Source organism: Cavia porcellus, unplaced genomic scaffold (genome assembly GCF_034190915.1).
Source record: "Cavia porcellus strain 051 isolate PalLab524CR breed Dunkin Hartley unplaced genomic scaffold, mCavPor4.1 scaffold_1, whole genome shotgun sequence".
Classification (NCBI taxonomy): Eukaryota; Metazoa; Chordata; class Mammalia; order Rodentia; family Caviidae; genus Cavia; species Cavia porcellus.
Window position 1 is genome coordinate 192491338 of NW_026947484.1, and position 20430 is coordinate 192511767.

At 47.7% G+C, this 20430-nt stretch overlaps 1 protein-coding gene across 7 annotated transcripts in view; it reads right to left on the reverse strand.

The window, feature by feature from the left end:
* Window positions 1-20388, reverse strand: part of Tmem8b (transmembrane protein 8B) — a 32513-nt gene extending 12125 nt beyond the window's left edge. For 2 of the 7 annotated variants that reach the window (XM_063225534.1, XM_063225512.1), the window contains exons 1-10: window positions 19618-20387; window positions 15642-15831; window positions 15057-15264; window positions 10168-10301; window positions 9574-9842; window positions 8607-8932; window positions 5193-5286; window positions 4883-5006; window positions 4653-4795; window positions 4357-4535 (exon numbers count right to left, since the gene is read on the reverse strand). In XM_063225534.1, the coding sequence (XP_063081604.1) occupies window positions 4357-4535; window positions 4653-4795; window positions 4883-5006; window positions 5193-5286; window positions 8607-8932; window positions 9574-9842; window positions 10168-10301; window positions 15057-15264; window positions 15642-15831; window positions 19618-20167 (2217 nt within the window). In that variant the 5' untranslated portion in view covers window positions 20168-20387. Of the gene's footprint in view, window positions 1-2610; window positions 2969-4356; window positions 4536-4652; window positions 4796-4882; window positions 5007-5192; window positions 5287-8606; window positions 8933-9573; window positions 9843-10167; window positions 10302-15056; window positions 15265-15641; window positions 15832-19617 lie in introns of those variants that run through there. The other 5 variants (XM_063225544.1, XM_063225540.1, XM_063225536.1 and 2 more) reach the window with 4 other exon arrangements.
* Between the last annotated feature and the right edge of the window lie 42 nt (window positions 20389-20430).

A 20430-nucleotide genomic window follows, 5' to 3' on the forward strand; every position in this document is an offset into this window, starting at 1 on the left:
CTCCACATGCTCACTGCGGGTCCCACAATGGTCCCTATCCCCAGCCTAAGCTTTGGGCCTGCCTCTGGCCTCATAGCCCAGTTAGACCCCCGAACTCCCTCATCTGAATTTCACTTGATATCGAAGGCTCTGAGCGGGGCTTCACTCCCAGGCCCTCCACTAAGTAGGTCTCTCAGTCCCCTCAGTTCCCTGCCCAGGGGCCAGGGAACACAGCAAGCAAAACTGTAATCACCAAGGCAGTAGAGGAGCACAGCTTTTCACATCAGGAAGAGCTGCTGGGGAAGGGCAACACCTCTCCCACATTGTGGAGGATTAACATTTAAATTTGTCTAAGAAATTTTTCAACACTTTCTCTTGCATAAACTGACTGACAGTTAATTTAGTTCCTAAACATATTACTAGTTTAGTCTTTTTCTACTTTAGCTATAAAATAGCTAAAATCTGCTTCAAAATCAGAAATAAGTATGCTGGCCAGACGTGGTGGCTTACGCCTACAATTCCAGCACTTCAAAGGCTGAAGCAGGAGGATCACCATGAGCTCAAGGCCAGCATGGACTGCATACTGAGTTCAGTGCCAGCCTGAATTATGAATTATGTCCCAAAACAAAACAAAAGAGAAATAAGTACGCCAGGTCACTAAATCATCCTATACTGTTTTATGATTTGGATTTTCTTTTCAAGAATTAATTTTACAATTCAGACTTAACAAAGTACTTGCTCCATCTGCCTTTCAAGTACACTCAATGAAATCCCTGGAAGTTTCTGAAAGAGGAGTTAAAAATGCATCCTTTGATCTTAGATAAAGGAGGATACAGATCAGTAGAAAAAAAGCCAAAGCTGAATTACCAAACACTGAAGCACAATTAAGGAAATAACTGAGAACTGACTTTCTCCTAGGAATTTTTCTATACTGAAAAAGAGTGGAAGGGAAATGGAAGTATTGTCTCTAGAAAGCAGAGGTTTGCAGGAAATTATTTTAGTAATATTTTTCTATGGCTAATCATTCTCCAATGCTAAAAAGACTATGCAATTGTTTCCGTTTGTGGAACATCTATAGTGATGGAGTTAATTAAAATTTGCAAGGGAACTGTACCACTGAAACTTGTGGTTTGAATTTTAGACTGGTATTCCTTTTGTCAACAGCAATAAAAAAACAGAGGTAGAAACAACACAGGAAACTTGGTGAATTTAAGAGAAGAACTTTAGACACTAAGTAGATTCTATAACATAATTCTAATCCACATTGATCACACCCTCAGCTTAGAACTCTCTATACAGGGAAACTTGGAAAAAATTACACTAAATTTTTTCTATGGAATTTTGTATTTTTATAACTATACAATTCATCCAGTGCCCCAAAATGGGTACCCAGCCATCACAGAATGTCAAACTGCAAATGCAAATATATTCCAGTCATCCAAAGACTGGGATATTTGTACACAGGATATAATGGAACTTAAGTGTTCCTCTCTTATTGTTCAATAATTCCATTTTCCCATAGAAGCAGTTATGGGATTTCGCCGAGGGCCACTGAGAATTACTTGTGATGGTTTGAGGAGCAGAAGAGGTAATGACAGTGGGCTTGCAGCCAGGACATCAGCACCAGGCAAGGACGCCACATGGTATGGGTTCTATGTAGGCCTTTGACACTCTGGTCATAAGGACTCAAATAGCACACGGCTAGGACCATCTAGGCACATAACACAATGCTTTATATATTCATTCTGAGGATTTTCATATTGTGCTTTGTTATATTTTCTAATCTTCTAACCGGCTCTTCAGAGTCTGGGACAGTCTGCGGATGTGGCTCACTGATGGAGTATTACCTGCCATGTGCAAGGCCCTGAGTTCAATCAGGTACCACAAAAAAAGAAAAAATTGGAAACAAAAGCATTATCCTAAGAATTTGAAGAGAGCTCCTCAACTGGAGCCACATGTTCTCAACATACTCAGGGCTCCTGGAAACTAAAGCTGGATAAAACTTCACCGATTTGTGCTCACGCTGTGGTGCAGAGCCACACGGCTCAGTGACAGGCCCAGAGTCAGGATCAATGGACGTCTAAGCTCTACCACTCACTGTCTCCCTTAGGCAAAATGTTTAACTCTCTTTCATTTACAAAAATAACAATAATAACAATGCCTGCCTATTATTATGGTGCTATTGCAAAGATTAAATTAGCAGTGTCTTGCACATCATGCATTCAGTAGACATCAATTTTCTGTTATCATTATGTATCTGGCTACATACAAAAATCAAGTGCTAGGTTCATGGCTTGTTTTTATATTTTTCATCTTTTTTTTAATCTCCAAATGTCTGAATTATAAACATGCTTCTTTTCCTACACCTGGGATAGGAACCCATGTGACTACCCAAGTGTAAACTGTCCTAGATTTCAAGACAGGGAAAATGTCGTTTACTGTCCTGGTCAACTACAACAGACCAATGGGCCCCTAAATCAACCTTACATGGAATGAAATACGTGCAAACTGAGTAAAGAATGGCGAAGAAGTGACAATAGGAAAACTGCCTCTAGAAAGCTGAATGACGAATAGTTCTACATTTTGGCCCACTTGGAAAAAGAACTGGAATTACAGCAGGACTTCAGCCAGTGCCTCAACGCTAGCAGTTCTTTATTCTCTTGCTTACTGCCTTCCTAAAGAAAGTGGGGATTCTTTACTTGGTCCCAGGCATTCGAGGTTCCCCCAGGGTTCCTACTAGAGGAAGGACTTTCTCTTCAGACTGCTATGTCATTGTCTCCAGAGTCACATAGCACCACACACACTGAAGCCAATGCTTGCGCCAAGCCCAGAGGAAAGAACAAGCTCTAGATTCCTGATACACCGAGGTACTCTAACTATGAATCACATTAGATCTTCACGAAGTCAAGTGTGGGCTGGTGAAATAGCTGTTGCTAAAAGATTTGGTAAGGTAACAGCATGAAGGGCATTTGACAATAAGAAACAGCATCTGAAATAAAAACAATGAGGCACTATCAGAGGGACCTAAAAGGCAAAACTGAGATACGCTCTTCTCAGGCTGCTCAAAGGGCCAGTCTCTCACTATAGCCTCTCTGAGAATGAGTATCCAGAAGGACCCTGGGACCCTAGTTCAACACACTGGCCCCCTACTTTGTCTCACATAATAAGCAGAATGTTTGTACTCCAGACACATGTCTGTTTAGTAATTCTGAATACTGGGGAAATCATATTTGTTCTTGTGATTTCCTGTTGCTAAGACATTAGGAGAGTCTGAATTCATTAAGATTTCCTTGTAGCACCCATAGACAGGCACAGTACATCAAAAATGCCAAGAACAGATGGGATAACAAGATTCCTAGGTGCAGAACCTGGTGGAGGAAGAGTCTAACTGGGGTTAGGATACATCAGCAAACCTACTTCTCTCCCTCTCCTCATAATATCTCAAATGTTTACTTGTAATGTGGATTTTTCTGGCTATGGAGTAAGAAAATTCAGGGAAGGAACTGTGGAGATTATGAAGTGGGCATGGAGGGAATTTAAAACTATTAAATCTAACGGTGGTGTGTACCCATAATTACAGGACTCAGGAGGCCAGAGCAGGAAGATTGCCACAAATTCAGGACCAGCATGGGTTACACACTGAGTTCAAAGCCAGGCTGAACAATCCAGCAAGATCCTGTCTCAAAGCGGGTTGGGGGGAACCAAACTTTGAAATCTATATCAAATGTATTCCTGGAACTGGGATTTTTCTATCACATTGCCACTTCCTATGCCTCAGGATAAACTTTCTGAGGACTCTGACAGCCAGATTGTCTTCTTACCTGCCCAATTTGGAAACCCTCCTGACTTACAAAAGTTTCCATAAGAAATCCAGGAAGGCCATGGGGACTGAAAAGGGGAACACACTCTCACAGCACAGAAAGGACATGCTAACAGCAGAGACACCCTCAGGAAGAGGGAGAACAGGAGCACAGAGAGCTCACCCCACCAGAAGGTGAAGGCTGTGCAGAGATGTGGTGTCAGGGTGGACTCCCACCCGTGCAGAGGGCACAGGGCAGGTGTGGGGCAGGTCCTGAGCTGACACACTGAGGAAAGGTCTCCTTCCAGTGTGGAGCACTGGGAGCCCCACACTTGTTCTATTAAATTGCAAACAGGTTGGTCACTTGCCTCAAGCTTCCTTGCCTGAATTACCACTGTCTGTGACACCGTGGTACGTGGGGAGGCATTGCTGCATTAGACACAATGAGGGCAGAGACACCCTCAAACCAGTGGAGAACACGGTAAAAATGAAGTCCCCGTCGACCCCCCCAGCCCCACCCCCACCACGAAAAAGGAATGACATGGCAAAGAGGTGAAGACAGAGATGATGCTTCATACCGTAGAGAAGAACATGGTGAAGGTGTACACAGCTGCTTCCAGCACATAACGGCTCCGAATGGCCAGGACCACAGGTGGCAGAAACATGAGGTTGCTCAGGCAGAGCAGGAGCGTGGACAGCAGCTGGAAGCCATAGGTGAGCGCATCGGCACTGTCGGTGCAGCCCCAGCCCCGCCACCCTGCGGGTCGGAGGGCACGGTGGAGGACAGAAGGCCCACACAGCCCGGCACGCCCACCCCTCCAAACCACCCGCAGCCCCGGAATCCACGCGCCAGCTCCCTCGCCAGCCGGCTCACCAGCCTTGCACTCGCAGGCTGCGTACAGGTAGTTGTGCGTGCGCAGGAGCTTGCACTGGCCGTAGGGCCCGCAGTCATCCACACAGGGCGACAGGAATGTGCGCAGCCGCACTTCGGCCGTGGCGTTGCGGCACCTCACGAACCTGGGTATACACCGGCCGTCACCTGGGGCCTGGATAGCCCACACACACACACACACACACACACCCAATCCCACAGGCTCTGCTCACCGCGGCCCCACCCCGCACAGGGAACGGAGCGTCAGGAACCAGGTTCCCGTCTGCGGGAAGGGAATTCGCAGCCTGGACACTCTGGAGGTAGCGCTGACTGCGAGGAGGAAGCCGGCCAGCGACTCTGAAGGGAGAAGCGAAAAAGGAGGAGAGCAGTGAGAGGTAGGAGGTGCGGTCAGCTGCAGTCAGGAGCCAGGAACCATTAGCCAGCTGCTCCCGAGGCCAGGAGGCCCTGGCTGTCCTTTTCCATACCACCCGCTCGGCCCTGCCCCGCTTCCAACCTCCTCTCCCTCCGCACTCCTCACCCCACCTTTGGAACAGGTCACTGCAACGTCCCCCAGGCTCAAGGGCACCTCGTGAGTCAGACATCCGAACACTGTCACATTCTCTTGGCGCAGGGAGCTCTGGGAAGGACAGATAGGGATGAAGGTTGTCAGATCCTCAAGCGGGCTCACGGCATCGGTCAGCCCCCTGGCCTCACTGGACAGCCCGTCCCTACCCATGCCCCCATGCTTCGCAGCTGTGCTGCTGTCTCATCTCCATCCTCAGAATCCCCAAAACTGAAAGGCACCAGGCCCCACAGCAAAGACCTCCCGAAGGCTGATGAGCAGCCAGGCCAAATTCTCAACTGTTGATTCAGAAGATAGTTTTCAATCCTATCTTACTGGAAGAACGTAGGTGTTGCCGGATTTCAAATTAATTGTAGACAAAGGTAATTTAAGGGTTTTGTTCACCTTGCTCTGGGTCTGAAGGCAGGAGGTATGTACAGAGACTCATCTCTCAGGTAAAATATGACCCTGGTGGTAAAGGACTGCCTGAGAGAGTCAATGTAGCAACCCAGCTGGAATTGAAAGAAACCAGACACCCACAGGAGTAAATGTAAGGGGTTTACTGCAAAAATAAAAGTAATAGGTATCATAAATTTACCTTACTCAAGAAGGATTTGAGCTAGCTTATTAACACATAAGATAGGATAAATTAAACGCATGAAATTTTAAAATCTAAATACAAAAACAAAGTCAGTCCTAGATGTGGGTCATATGTTTTGGTACTGATTTTCATGTAACCAAAGCAAAGAAGGAAACATGATGAAGTTTCCAGATTTGTGAATGTATAAAAGTTAATCATAGTCTCCAGGGAACCCCATGCCTAACAAAAGCAGGGTCCGTGGCCATTCCCACCAAGAAGCTGTCTGCTGCCAAGGATCTTGTCTTTAACCACAGAAGAATTCATACAACATGCCTATCACTTCTCCCAGTGCAAGCGCAGTGCTATAACTGAGTAAAAGTCACTCCAGGAAAGAGCCAAAGGGGTGGGGGTTCCTCCAGGAAAGCAGTTTTTGATCCAGGAGGAAAAATAAATCAAAATCTTTGGAAGGAAAGATCACAGTAAATGTATTGATGCACTTTTTAGAATAAATCTAATGGGCTGTCTACAGTATGGAGCAAGGGTCACACCTCATACAGGCACAGTGGGAAGAGGTGCTCATTAGAGTCTATGGACAGAACACAGAGCGGGAGGGGTCTGGCTGCACAGCTCAGCAGTAGAACACCTGCCTGGCATGAAGCAGCCCCCAGCTCCATCCATAGCACTGCAAAACGATAACACAGAATGCAGAGAGGGAGACAGGGAGGAGCTACAGCAAGGAGCTACAGCGGGGCTGGGTCTCTAATCTCAGGGTACTGAGAAACTGAAGGCATAGGCATGGGTGGGCTGGTCTCTGACTTGGGCTCTGTGATTTCAAGGTCAAATCTAGACTTTTGGGCCACTGCCCTAAGAAAGGGCAATAAGAAAATACAAATTACAGTCTGAGCCAGGACAGAATCAGAGAGAATAAATATGAAAATAAGGAACGTCTTCACGTTAAAGAACTACATCTATCCCAATAAGCAGAATCCTCTGGAAAGTTCTGGGCCATGTCCCATAAAAAGCCATAGACCAGGCCTTAGGTTGGCTACTGAAGAAGAAGTCCTTGACCTCAAATCCAGGGCACAGTAGAGCTAAAAGGATCCTTGGCAGAAGGAGTGGCACAGAGATTACCAGATGAAAGTCAAGAGCAGGATCATCTCTCACAGCCAACACAGGACTCTGTGCTCATCTGGACCTTACTCAGTGCTGACAGTAAGGACCGAGAGAGACAGAATGCTGGCTCTGAGCAAATGGAGAGGTCCGGAGCCCTAGCCAATGCTAGGCAACACCAAGGATGGGCATAAATTCTTCCACTCAGGCTCAAAACTTCACCACAAAAATACGTCATTTTGGCAGCCATTCTCAAAACTCAACACATCAAAATTTATATTCCCCTTGATTACAACTAGGCAAAGCAGTTAGTATGGAGACAGGATGGGAGAAGGTACACCAAAGTTAAATAGTTACATTCAGGCAAATGTTTTCGCCCCTGTCCAAAGCCTTTATGTGATCCTGTTGCCTTTATGTTTAAAAAATGTATATAAGTATTCTAGTGGCACACACCTATAATCTCAGCACTCAGGAGGGAGGCTGAGGCAGGAAGATCACCATGAGTTTGAGGCCAACCTGGGCTACACAGTGAGTCCTAGGCCAGCCTAAGCTATGTAGCAAGACCCTATCTCAAAAAAAGAGGGAAAAAACTGAGGCATCATGGCACAAGCCTGTAATCCCAGCACTCTGGAGGCTTTGAGGCAGGAGGATCACTGCAAGGTCAAGGCCTGGGCTACAAAGTGAAGTCAAGGCCAGCCTGAACTACATGGTGAGACCCTGTCCCAAAAAAAAGACCAAAAGAACAAACAAACAGCAAGTGTTGCAAAGAAAATAAAAATGAAGGAAAAAGACCCAGGATCTTAGTTTACCTTTATCAGCCCTAGAAAATCCCATAACGGAATGCAGCAATTTGTGAGTCACGTGGTCTCAGGCTGCACAAATGCAAGTCTTGCCTGCCACCCTGGGAAGACCACCTCAGATCCTTCCTTCAGGTATGATGACCTTGGGGGTCCCAAGATACTCAGGCTATTTCAGCTTTTAGGAATTTAAGAAGAAACATCTGGAGGGCTCTTACAATAGGATAGAGATGTAATGAATATACCACACTCAGACCAGATGTAATAATAGGAAACTGTGCAGAGAAAAAGGCAGCCTATGAGAACTCTGTACTTCCTGTTTAATTTTTTTATAAATAGGGGCTGGGGATTTAGCTCAGTGGCATAAGTGCCTGCCTGGCAAGCATGAGGTCATGAGTTCAATCCCTGGTACCACAAAAAAAAATTTTTTTATAAATATAAAACTGCTCAAAAATTCAAAAACAAAGGAACAGGTGTTGACTTACTGAATATGGCTTCCAGCAAAATAAAAGTCAATAAGTTGGAATTCATGGAAGTAGATTTTGATGGGGTATTAGGAACCCCACATATGACTACATGGCTCAAGAGATAGTGAACTCATTCAGAAGACAGGCAAGAAAATGTGAAGTGCTGACATGGAGGGAGGCCCTTTGAGTGGGAAGGCAACCTACAATGCTTGGGGTGCTCTAAGAACTTTGACTCACTCTGGCTGACCCAGGCCACTCACAGCACAGCTGATATTCTGGGTATGCTTGTTGACCAGAATCTAAGTAAGCCACGGTCCCTACTTAGAAGGATATGTAGAAGCAACCTCGGTAGGCTTCTTGAAGGAGGTAAGGCCTCCACACACTTTTGAGCCCCTTTGAGCTCCCCCAAAGGCCAACCACCCAGCTGTCCACAAAGAGTACCGCATTGAGCTGGAGCTCCAGGCTGAGGACTCCTCCACTGTCCAGTACTGGCAACAGCCTCAGGGCAAACACAGCGGGGCGCTCAGGAGGAAGGGCCACACTTGGGCCAAAGAAGATGTAGAAGTGGACAGAGAAGGTGTCCAGTTCATTGCGCAGAGTTGGGCGCACTGGCCAGCAGTGCTCAGGTGGAGATGTGACCCCAGGCACCTCCACAGAGGTCCCCAGAGATGGTGGCTCTGGGGGCAGTGGCTGGTTGCCCAGTGACTGAGGCATGTTCATAGCAGCTCCAGGAACCAGTGCACGGGACAGGCTGGGCTGTGGGCATTCTGTGAAGAAAGGAAACCAGATCTGAGGCCTGTATCCCTCATACTCCTGCAACCCCACCATAAGCCAGAACTGAGCCAGACCATTTCTATCAAAGGTAAGAATTAGAACATGGTGCTCCTAGGGAGTGTGACATATCTGGGAACACGGGATAGGGCCCAGGGGATTCCTGGATAACACAATGTCATGTTGGAGGGAATCAAGGTCATCTGCCCCTCCCTCAGTGCAGTGAAAATACAGTTAAAGTGTTTAACTGTTCACTGTCAACACCACTAACTGTGTAAACTAGTTATCTAACGTAACTACGTGTAATGGGCTACCTTACTGACATACCAGCAAGGACAGTGTCTTAGAGGTCTTGGTTGTCTCTGCCTATCTAAGAAACTGAAAGAGATATTAAACAAAGGGAGACACTAAGAGCCTTTATTCGTCCCAAGTAAGATGCAAAAAGTGGTACAAAGACCATCTGAAGACTTGGAGCTCCAATTGAAGTGGGAGCCTTTGGAATGTATAAAGGAGCCTGGGTGGGATAGGGGATATTATAGGAACAAGGCAAAGGATCACCAAACACAGCTACCCAGGTCATTCCCAAACACAGATGTCTGCAAAGGCTGGGTGATGAGGCAGATGGGAGGGTTCTGACCTTGCAGTCGCACACACAGTTGAAAGCGGATGGTCCTGCCAGGGCCCCGGGATGGTGTCTCCACACGCACGTAGACCCAGTGCCCCCAAGGGGGCAGGGCCAGCTCCACTTGGCATATCGAGGCACCTCCACAGGCCACAGAGCTTGAGTTGTGCAGGGGTGGGGCCTTGGGACGTAGGCGCAGTGTCAGGGGGCAAGCAGACGCCCCTCGGCCCCCCATACACACCAGCTGCGCTGAAACCCTGTAAGTGAAGCTGGGCACAAAGACCCTGGGCAGAGGAGAGGTTGGGGCAAGAAAGGACAGACAGAAAGGTGAGAGGGACACCAGAAGAAGGGAAACAAGAAGAAGAAGGGGCAGGGAGAAGGTAGGGGACAATGGGAACAGATGGCCTTTTCAGGTCTTTTCCTCTGTGCTAGGAGAGAGCAGGCAGAAATCCAACCCACCCTGGGGGCTCTGAGTGCCCCTGAGTCCAGATTTGCCGGAAGGACAACAGGACCAGATAAGTGGCTCAGGAGTCAGAAGAGAATGCTGCCATCTGTTTACGACAAGGAAAGGGAGCAGGAAGGACCACATTTGGTGGGTATTTGACTTACTTGTACAGGGCTGAACGATTGTGGGGAGAGAGGCTTTGCTCTGAGGGACGGCCAGGAACCAGCACAGCCACATCCAGCAGGCGACGGACAATCAGCTGGGGCTGAAGGAGGTACTGGCACTCATCCTGGAGACCCTGAGACAAAGCAGGAATGGCAGGAAGGGGAGAGCACCAGTGTACTACCAACCTAAGGCTAACCCAATTCCATGGGCTGGGCCTTCTGACCCCAGGGCTCTGACTGTGGTCTCTTTCAGCTCTGAATCCTTCTGCCAGAGAAGTCACTCCTGACCACTTCTGTCTTGCCAAAATCTGCAAGGTCCGCCTTTATCATCAGTACTGAGTGAGGTTTGGGGAGTCAGGCTCTGCTGGCCCTTTCTCCCGAGCCAGCCTCTCCTCCTGAGCATCCCTGGCCAGCCCTACATGACTGTAAACCTCAAACCACCTCTTCGCCACCAGAACACCAGCTCTGCCACAGGAGTTCGAAAGCTCCTTCAAGGCCTCCAACCCACCCTCCTGTATCTCCACCTTATGTTCCACTTTGCCCCTTTCACATGTTTTATGCAGCTTCTGCTTTGACACACTCAGTGAGGCCCACTCATCACGTCCCAGTCAACCTCACAAACTGTTAACTTCAGAATAAGAACCTTGTCTTATTTTTGTTCCTCCAGACATAGGGCTTAACACTATGTGCAAAACTATGATGAATAAGTTCAAAATGAACGGCTAAGGGAATCAGCCCAGCAGGGCACAACTGTGACCTTTACAAAGCCAAAACCTGTCATCTCTGTTGCCACCCCACCACTGTGCCCTCAAGACCTGCAGATATACATGCTTCCTTGGTCTTGGAGTGTTCCTCTGATGCTAGAGGACAACCATCACATTTTCCCTGGCCTTCCTTGTCCTAGACAAACTCAGCAGCCCTTCCCTGTGGTGTTATTAACACCACCTCTAACCCACAGACTCATTGTTCTCCACCAAGCAAAGTGCCAGCTGTCACAGTGCTGCTTCTCCAGCATGTGCAGCTACATAAGCCAGTAACCCTAACAGCTATGAACAGAGAGGTTCCCTAATTAGGCTTCTCTAAACTGGAAAAATGGCTTTTGAGCTAGCCTACTAAACTACAGACTACGATTTATTTATGCGGTTATTCTGACCAAGAAATCCCTCCACGCCTTGTTCTGGGACAAAAGTCCTCATTGAGACGCATGTCATGAAACAAACCAGCCAAGGCACTGGCTTCCAGCAACACTCCACGAGGCTGGAAGGAGGCCTTGAAATATGTCGAGCTGGAAGATCTCAGGATCCTCTTCCTGAAACCATTCTGTGTCTTTTTATCATTGCTTTCCAAGTGCCTACCATACCATCTGGTTCTGGAAAAAATAGCTGCTGAGTTAAAGAATACATGTCAAGAAGAGGACACTTCTGGAGAGCTCCTGAACAAGCCTACTTGCTCAGAAACTTCCATGTCTGATATCCAAAACAGATATCCCTCAGCAATGGTGCCAAAATCTAACAAAAGAAAGACTTTCATATGACATTTCAGCAACCTCCCTAAGGCAGAAATCCCCATAATGTTGCAGTGAATGAATCCCAAGGTCGGGGAGAGGGTTGTATGCTCAGGCTTGTCTCCTTGCTAGACAGTTCTGGGGGAAGAAACACTGTTCCACACTTTACTGCTGCTGGCTTCCATAAAGGATTGGAAGATGTGAAGTCTAGTTAAGATGTCCTCCTTCCTTCAACTGTACAACATGCATAGCTGGACCCTTCCCTCAACATAAGTAGAAATCAGGGGGGATACTAGGGGTACAGGGACCTCACCCCAAGGTGGGACAGAGAAAGAGTACCAGACGTCAGATTTTCAAGAGCTACAGGGCAAAAGACAAGTCAGAGTTCAAACTGAGTCAACAGGCAAAGTCATCAGCAGCCAGGGAATAAACAGGGCCAAAACAAGGAAGCTTAAGAAACCAGACAGCAAAAATAATTAGTGGATGGGAAACAGTCTGAAAGATCCTGTGTGGAGGCAGGGCAGGTGAATTCCGAGTGGGATTTCTTTTAAAAACTGAAGATTCCCACAGATACATGGCCTTCTCTGTCAGAATACCCAGTGCCCAGCTCCTGTGCCAGTTCGCACCAACCAGCGTGGAGGTAAATGATGGCAGGGGTGGAAGCCAACGCCATTCAGAAGGTTACGTGGCAACCCAGCAGAATTTGAGGGACAGTGTCTTCGGAGTGAAATGGAGAGTAGATGCATTTGGGGCGTGTGTCAGAATTAAGAGTACACAGGACGCTGTGGATTAGCTGTGGGGAAACAAGGGGAAAATAGAATCAAGAATGACCCTAAATTCAGACTTCCCCAAGTGGTGAGTGACAGTGCCCTATACTGAGAAAATGACATCAAAAGGAAAAAAAGAGGCTTAGACTGGAAAAAGTGAAATAGAAATCAAAGAGTTTTTTTTTTTAACTTGTAACTTTGATTTGTACATACTAAGCTCAATAAATTTCTAGGTAACCAATTGGAAATGTCAAGCAGCTGGATATAAAGTTTGATATTCAAAGAAATTAGTATTGGCTGACTATTCTTAGAAGACATTAACTCATAGATAATATTTAAAATAACTGTGCTACAGCAAGAGAAACCACCAAAAGAGTGAAGAGACAACCCACAATGTGGGAGATGTTTGCCAGCTGTTCCTCAGACAAAAGATTACTATCAAGAACATATAAAGAACTCAAAAAATCAGTCCTCCTAGATTTAAAGATCCAATCCAAAAATTGGCATCTGTGATGAATATGCACTTTTCAGATGAAGAAATATGAACAGCAAATAAATATGTGAAAAAACATTCAACATCACAGGTCATTTGAGAGATGCAAATTAAAACAACACTGAGATTCTACCTCATTCCAGAAAGAATTATCAAGAAATCAACCAATAACAAATGCTGGAGGGGCTGTGAGGAAAAAGAAACCCTTCTCCACTGCTGGTGAGAGTGTAGACTAGTGCAATCACTGTGGAAATCAGTGTGGAGATTCCAAAAAAACTAGGACTAGAGGCCCCATTTGATCCACCTATTCCCTTTCCAGGTATCTTTCCAAAAGAATTAAAAATACTATACCAGGGTCTGGGGATTTAGCTCAGCGGCATAAGCGCCTGCCTTGCAAGCAGGCAGTCATGAGTTCAATTCCTGGTACCGATAAAAACGAAAAAAGACAAAAAAAAAAAAAAATACTATACCACAGGGATATATGTGGACCCATGTTTATAACAGCACAATTTATAACAGCCAGATCTTGGAAACAACTTAAATATCCATCCACTGAGGAATGGATAAAAAAGATGTGGTATTTTTATATAATGGAGTACTCAGTCATAAAGAAAGGTAAACTGGAGACTTTTATAGATAACTGGATGCAACTTGAGACCATACTCATAAGTGAAATAAATCAGACTCAGTATACAGTAAACACAGTATTGTCTCACTACCATGAGAAGGTGAAAGAAACAACATATGCATATGCATATGTGTGTGTGTGTGTGTATGTGTGTATATGTAATCCCAGCACTCAGAGGCTGACACAGGAGGATCGCTGTGAGTTAAGGCCAGCCTGGGCTACAAAGTGAGTTCAAAACCAGCCTGAACTACATAGTAAGACCTTGTCTTGAAAAGACAAAAAAAAAAAAAAAGAAAAACTCTTTTCTGATGTGAGCCAAGGTCCATCTAGAGCCCAGATCCTTTTCCAGGTGAGTTCCCAGCATGATCAAGAAGGCTCTCAGGCCCTCTCGTTCATTACTCTTGGGAAAAACAGGCCTATCACTGAGTCCTCCAGAGGCCACCTCTACCCTTAGGTCACATCCCTGCCAATAGCAGAGCCAATACATTTGTCCCTGTGCAAATCACAGCTCAATAAAAGGCAATATTAGCCCCTACTCCAAACCCGCAAGAGAAGTGAGCCTAACATGGTCCCAGCATCCCTGCCCTCAGGAAACTGAGCCTGGAGAGAGATATATATATATAACAGAATCAAATCTCCACCTGTTGAAAATTTCTGCTCCTCTCAATTCTCAATTACCAAACCCCACGAGCTCTCTTCTTCGGTAATATACTCTGTTCACCCTTGGCCCTTTACTCTTACCACAGGCCTCACACACATGGCCACCTCACTGTGATAATGGCCACCTCATCCTAACTCCTCCTTCTCTGACGAACAAGAACAGGAAACCCACGATCTTCTCACTATAAGGAGGAAGCCCAGCCTGTCTAAAAACAAGAATAGTAAGAATCCATTATGCAATTTCCTTTCCCTCCAAATCGGAGAAGCGTCCTGACCTGTGAATCTGTTCTTCAGACTCGCATAATCTCTATTCTGAATCGGTGCTGTTATTTAGAGAAAAGAGAGGCAGCAGTCAGGATGGACACCCACTGCAAAAGCCTCCTCCTTTTAACAGGAAGGGACCTCTCTCCTGATTTACCACAAGGTGAGGAGAATTGTCTGAAACTGAAGGAAGAGAAGTGGGACAGAGACTGGGCTGTGAACTAAGAATTCAGGGATAGCATCAACAAAATGTAGAGCAAGACCAGGACAGGGTTTGCGCAGAAACTGACCATTTCCTGGTTGGCGTCTAACGACCCCGATGGACCCTTGTTGTCTTCAATAGGAAGGGAGGCTGCTCCCGGGAACAGAACTCTGGGACTTTCCCTTCAGCATACTGAATCCCCTACGTGCTTGTAAGGCTCCCAGGTTGCCTTTTTCAGACCATCCCACCAGGTGACCTGCTGGCCTTCAGCCATGCTCCATGCCACCCACCCTTATGCCTCCCTGCACGCGGCTGGGGTGCCAGGTAGCCTGTGGGGAAATTCAACAGCTCTGCCCTTGGCAACATCAACCCACCTTGACAGAGATGTGGCCGTGGGCCTGGGGAAGGTGAGCAGCCAAGAACCAGTCCCCTGGCAAGGGGCTGCTGACATTAAAGATGCCTGAGGTGCGGTTAGGCAGTGTCCAGCTGAGGGTCAGTGAGAAAACCCCAGGCACGGCTGTGTCCCCTGGGAAGTGCGTGTGCAGGGGATTGATGACAGGGGGTGCCCCAGACCGGAAATACCTATAGGGCCAGAATTAGGAGAGAAAAAAAGCAGGCAATAAGGTGAGAGGTACAAAACGGGGGAAAGAAAAGAGAACATCAGCCACTTATCATCAGTAAAATAAGTGGATTCCCTATAATGACAGATACAATAAAGTGGTTCCAGGTCAGAGGTCAGAAGATAAAGAATAAAACATCAATTCAAAGCTTGCAGCTATACCACCGTAGTCAGAAAGAGGCAAGTGACACAGGTCACAGCCCCATTCAGTCACACTTCAATTTCGAGAAGGGTCCAGGTCAGGTTCAGGAAGCCAATTTAGATCCTTGTAAATCACAGTGCAATTTAGAAAGTGACCTCAAGTTGGGAGTGAGGACTGAGGTGCAACGCAGACACTCACACAGTCACACTCTGATCCGGGCAGTGGTCTCCAAAGGTCCCCCCCTGCTCCTTGAAGATGATGAGGTTCCACACAGCTAGGAACGTGTCCTCAGGAATGTGGAAGTGGAAGAGCTCTGTGCTGGCAAAGGATCGGAAAGGACTCAGCTTGCGGGGGGAGCAGGTAGAGTAATCAGTCAGGAAAAGGCCTCCTGGAAAGCAGGAGAAAGCAAAGGGAGCTGGGTAAAGAAGAGGGCATTTCCAAAAACAAAAACAAAAAAAAAAAAGAAGAAGAAGAAGAGGGCATTTCCATTAGGTAACAGGCATACCAGTCTCCCTCACAAATAGTACCAATTCCACAAACACTATCCTCCCAGTCAGGAAATGGGTCTCCTGCTGCTCTAACCAGCATCTGGTTTTGCCTCTACCAAGACCTGTGTAAAAAAAATACTAATTATGCAGTAAAGAAACTGAGGCACAAACCTACACTGAACAGAGGAATCAGAATCATGAGCCTTTATATGACCTCCAGCTGCCCCCTTGCTTAGGAGCCACTGTTCTCCTCTTACCAAGCCTAACAAAACAGACCTGTAGAGAGTGCGTGTGTGTGTGTGTGTGTGTGTGTGTGTGTGTGTGTGTGTGTGTGTGTTGGAATGAACTCTTAAACCACTGAGCAGGCTAAAACTCCACCTGTGGGGCTTGGGAGTCAGCATGGAACTCTGTAACTGGTTTATTTTCTGCCCCTTTCTGTTCCCCAGTGGTTAGAAGCAGCGAAAACCCTCAGAAGCTTCACAAGAGCTTTCTGTATACTGGTTCAAGGCAGGAGAAGGGAGGGGAAGGTGTGGTAAGGCTGCAAGGGGCCTGCTTGGGTGGCAGAGGCAAGAACAGGAGCTATCAGGTCACCACAAGAGTGCCCAGGAAAAGTCATCCAAACATCTAGGGTCAGAGCAAGCATTGAGAGACATTTCTGCAGAAGGAGGCCCGGTGAGACAGTCACTTGGGACCCAGTAGAATCTCAAACCACTGGGAAATGTTTGGTGCAGGCCAGAGTGGGAAATGGGAAGCAAGCACAAAGTTATGCACTAGTCAGACAAACACAGGGCACTGGAACTTCTGGGCTAAGAGTAGCTCAGTAGCTTACTTGGCAGAATGGGAAAAGAGGGCCACAGAAGGCAGGCAAGGGCCTCTGAACAAAGCCCTGAGGACTCTGGCTGAGTGGAGACTTCAGCCCAGCCCTTAGAGAGGCCCAAAGGCATGCCTCCAGGTGAGGAGGTGGGCCTCAACTACCTTCAGGACAGAGTAGGGACCTAGAGAGGGGAGACTTTGGAGGGAAGTTTTCAGCCAAGCAGGAAACATCCACAGGGCTTACCTAGTATGAAGATCTCCCTCTCTGAAGATGAGAGATACAACCCCCAAAATTAGGTGTTTGAAATAACAGTGACAAAGAATGGCTGCTGAAGGAGGGAACACTGGTTAAGGTGTTCTAAAACCATGTACTAACCTGGGTAACTTCAAGTCGTGCTCCAAACAGCTGCCTGTATAGATGGAGGCTAGTGAGCCTAGATTGGTCTGCACTTTTCCTCAATGGCTGTGGTTACACCAACAACTATTCTTCCTGGTTCCATCTATACAATCAGTCTCAACTGTCAGCGAAGAAGACCTGCTAACTTATAAGCCGAGCACTGCTCGGCAATTCAGACAGGGCAGCACTTGGAGAACAGCACAGTACTTGGAGAACAGTGGAGATGCATCCACGAAGGATAAGGGCAATTGGACCAGGTGATGGGAAAGACAGGTTCTCCAGGAACCCTAGCTCTGAAACATGGGAAGCCAAAGGTCAAGAGTGGAACACCCCAGATACTAGTGTTACGAGAAATAAAGTTCTGAGCACCCTCTGCTGGCCATTAGAAAGAGTTGCTCTTCCTCTTCCTTGCCAGTACCATGAATGGGTCATCTTATGGGCCGTGACTATTGTTAGGATACATGTTGGTCAGTCCCTCGGTACAAATCCTCAGAGAGCTATACGAACAGCAGCTAATGACCAAGGCACTGATTAACAGTACTAAGGACAACCATGCCTATAGCTGGGCCTATACAGTGCTCTTTTCTAGCTTCATTATAATTCTCCCCAAAACACCAAACTTGCTTCTGTATCTGTATTCATAACTTTCAGATCTGTATACCCTGTGACTATTAGCTACCTTTTTCCCCTTGCCAGCCCAGTGTTTGCTCAATGGGTTCATGAACCAAGAGGCCACCACAGTGGTACAGATGAAAACTATAAATTGGTCTAATTAGTATGGATTCTCTTCACCAAAACTGACTGGCTACTGCCTCTTCTGAGTGCCCAATTTGTCAGCAACAGTAATCAACATTTAGCCTCCCCTCACTCTATGGCTTCTTCTCTTCAGGAGATTGACTAGAGATGGATTATTTCTATATGCTGGGAGAGGCACCCAAACACAGCCTGCAACCTAGGCACTATCCACTTCTAAACAAAACATACAAGCATCAGGCAAAGCTGGAGAGGAAGGTGCATGGGCCACAAGCACCCTCACCCCCAAACAACAACACTGGCACTCAAGAGAACACACCAGCTCACAGGTACCCCCACACACAGGGCACGTGTCTGTACTTATCAACACACAAGCATGTGTGTACACTGCACAGGGCAGAATTCCAGTGGTCTCTCAGTTAACACACATGCAAAGAAACAACCAGACATCTCTGTAGAGGCTGTGACCATTGGTGTGCATCTATCCTAAGCCGGCACAGTGCACAAGGCCCACTGAGCTCAATAAAACCCAGCCTTGACTCCAGCTGCTCTATGAGCTCCTATTGCCAAAGACTCGGCAGGGTTAGGGTTAGACTCTGCCCAGCAGGGCTGTCTGCAGGCTGAAGCTAAGAAGACCAGTCATTGCATGATGAGGTCATCAGTATGGCACATTACCTGCCCTCCTCCCTCATTCCAGCCACTAAGGAGTGGGACTTCTCTCACTCTCAGCCAAGTGACTTTTTGGACTAATAGTTACACCTGACAAGTGAGAAATAGTTTGTAAATGAAGCCCCTGAGGGTGGCTAGAAAGAAAAGAAATTGTTCTGGGACTTTCCCCACTGAGTCTGGTTTTCTGCTGTGTGTAACTACAGTGGGGGAAGGGAGCACTAGTATGGGAGAAGAGTTAGGAGACCATTTTTCTAGCCCCAGCACTGCCATTTATACGTGGTATGCCCTTAAACAAACTGCTCCCTCAGTGAGCCTCAATTTCCCCATCTGTAAAATGACCTTTCAGGTTCAACCCTGATCTAAAAGTATCAGGAATTATTTATAAGCAAATCAATCTTGTTTGGAAAAAAAACTTAACTACAAGAAGAAAACTCATTATAATGACAACTACTCTACAGCCATCTACAACATGCTACATGTTATCTTCAAACTATTTTCTTAACCCTGTTTGAAAGTATTACCGGGGGCTGGGGGTTTAGCTCAGCGGCATAAGCGCCTGCCTCGCGAGCAGGCAGTCGTGAGTTCGATCCCCGGTACCGATAAAAAGAAAAAAGACAAAAAAAAAAAAAAAAAAAAAGAAAGTATTACCCATCTCTCAAAGGTTTATGCCATATCTTCCCATTCTGGACTAGAGGCTTATGGTGTGGGCCTATGTCTCCCCCAGCAAACTTTAAGAACAGAAGGACCAAAGCCCTCCAAACTTCCCTATAAAGTTTCAGTCAAATGGGGTCAGGATGGACACCTGGAAACAAAATGAAGACTCTGTCCTGGGTCTGCTGGCCACCTGCTGAGCCTAGCCCACACACCCACATTCACATTCACACACCCTGTTACCACTTTTGATGGTGCCAATCCGCTCTCCTCTATTCTCTCCCCACCTCTTCCCCACTAATCTAGTTCCCTCCCAGGGTATCACCTCTTCTGAATCTTTCCGGCCCACCCCTCCCTGCCAGAACCCCATCTTTATCTCAGTCTTTCCTGCTTCTGCACTCACCAGCCCCAGGGCCAAGGACAGAGAACAGCAACAGCAGCAATAGAGCTGGCGGCAGCTGGAGCCCAGACCCGAGTCGAGGCTGGGAGAGGGGCAGAGTATGAGAGAGGCGGGGGGCCAGTGGGAGAGAGGGGGGCAAACACAAAGAAGAGCGGGGGGCCAGTGGGAGAGAAGAGGGCAAACACAGAGACGAGCGCAAAGGGTGAGATAACGGGTTGGGCTGGGCTGAGCGCAGAGGCTTAAACAAGGGCAGAGAGTGTGGTGGAAGGAGGGACTGTGATGGGGAACGCAGCCAGAGTCGGGGATAAGCCAGGGGTGTGAGCAAAAGCTGGGGATGGGTTGCGGACAGAGGGTGGAACAGTGGCCGAGGCGAGGATGGGGGCCAGGCCAGGGACCGGGACTGCAGAGGGGGTCTGGACTGGGACCTGGACCTGAGCATTCGCAAGGACCCAGGCCCGGGTTGGGACAGATTTGGGAAGCGGGGCGAGGGAGGGGCCGGAGGCCAAGGCTGGGATTGGGATAGGACGAGGGGCCGGGACAAGGGCTGGGCCATGGCCCGGGGCGGGGGCGGGGCCGAACAGGCCAGCGCGGGGCGCTAGCAGCGCTGACCCGCGACTCCGCTCCCCACCCCTGGGAGGTGACCTCCGGTGTCCTCGCGGGCCTGGGGCCTGCGTCCGGGACCTGGATAGGAGTTCAGGCCTGGGCGACTCCGGGCTGCGCTGAACCGGTGATAACCAGGCCCCGCGGCGGCGGCCCCGAGCTGACGTCATATTACGCTCCGCCCCTCTCGCAGTTTCATTGGTCCCTCTCAGTAAA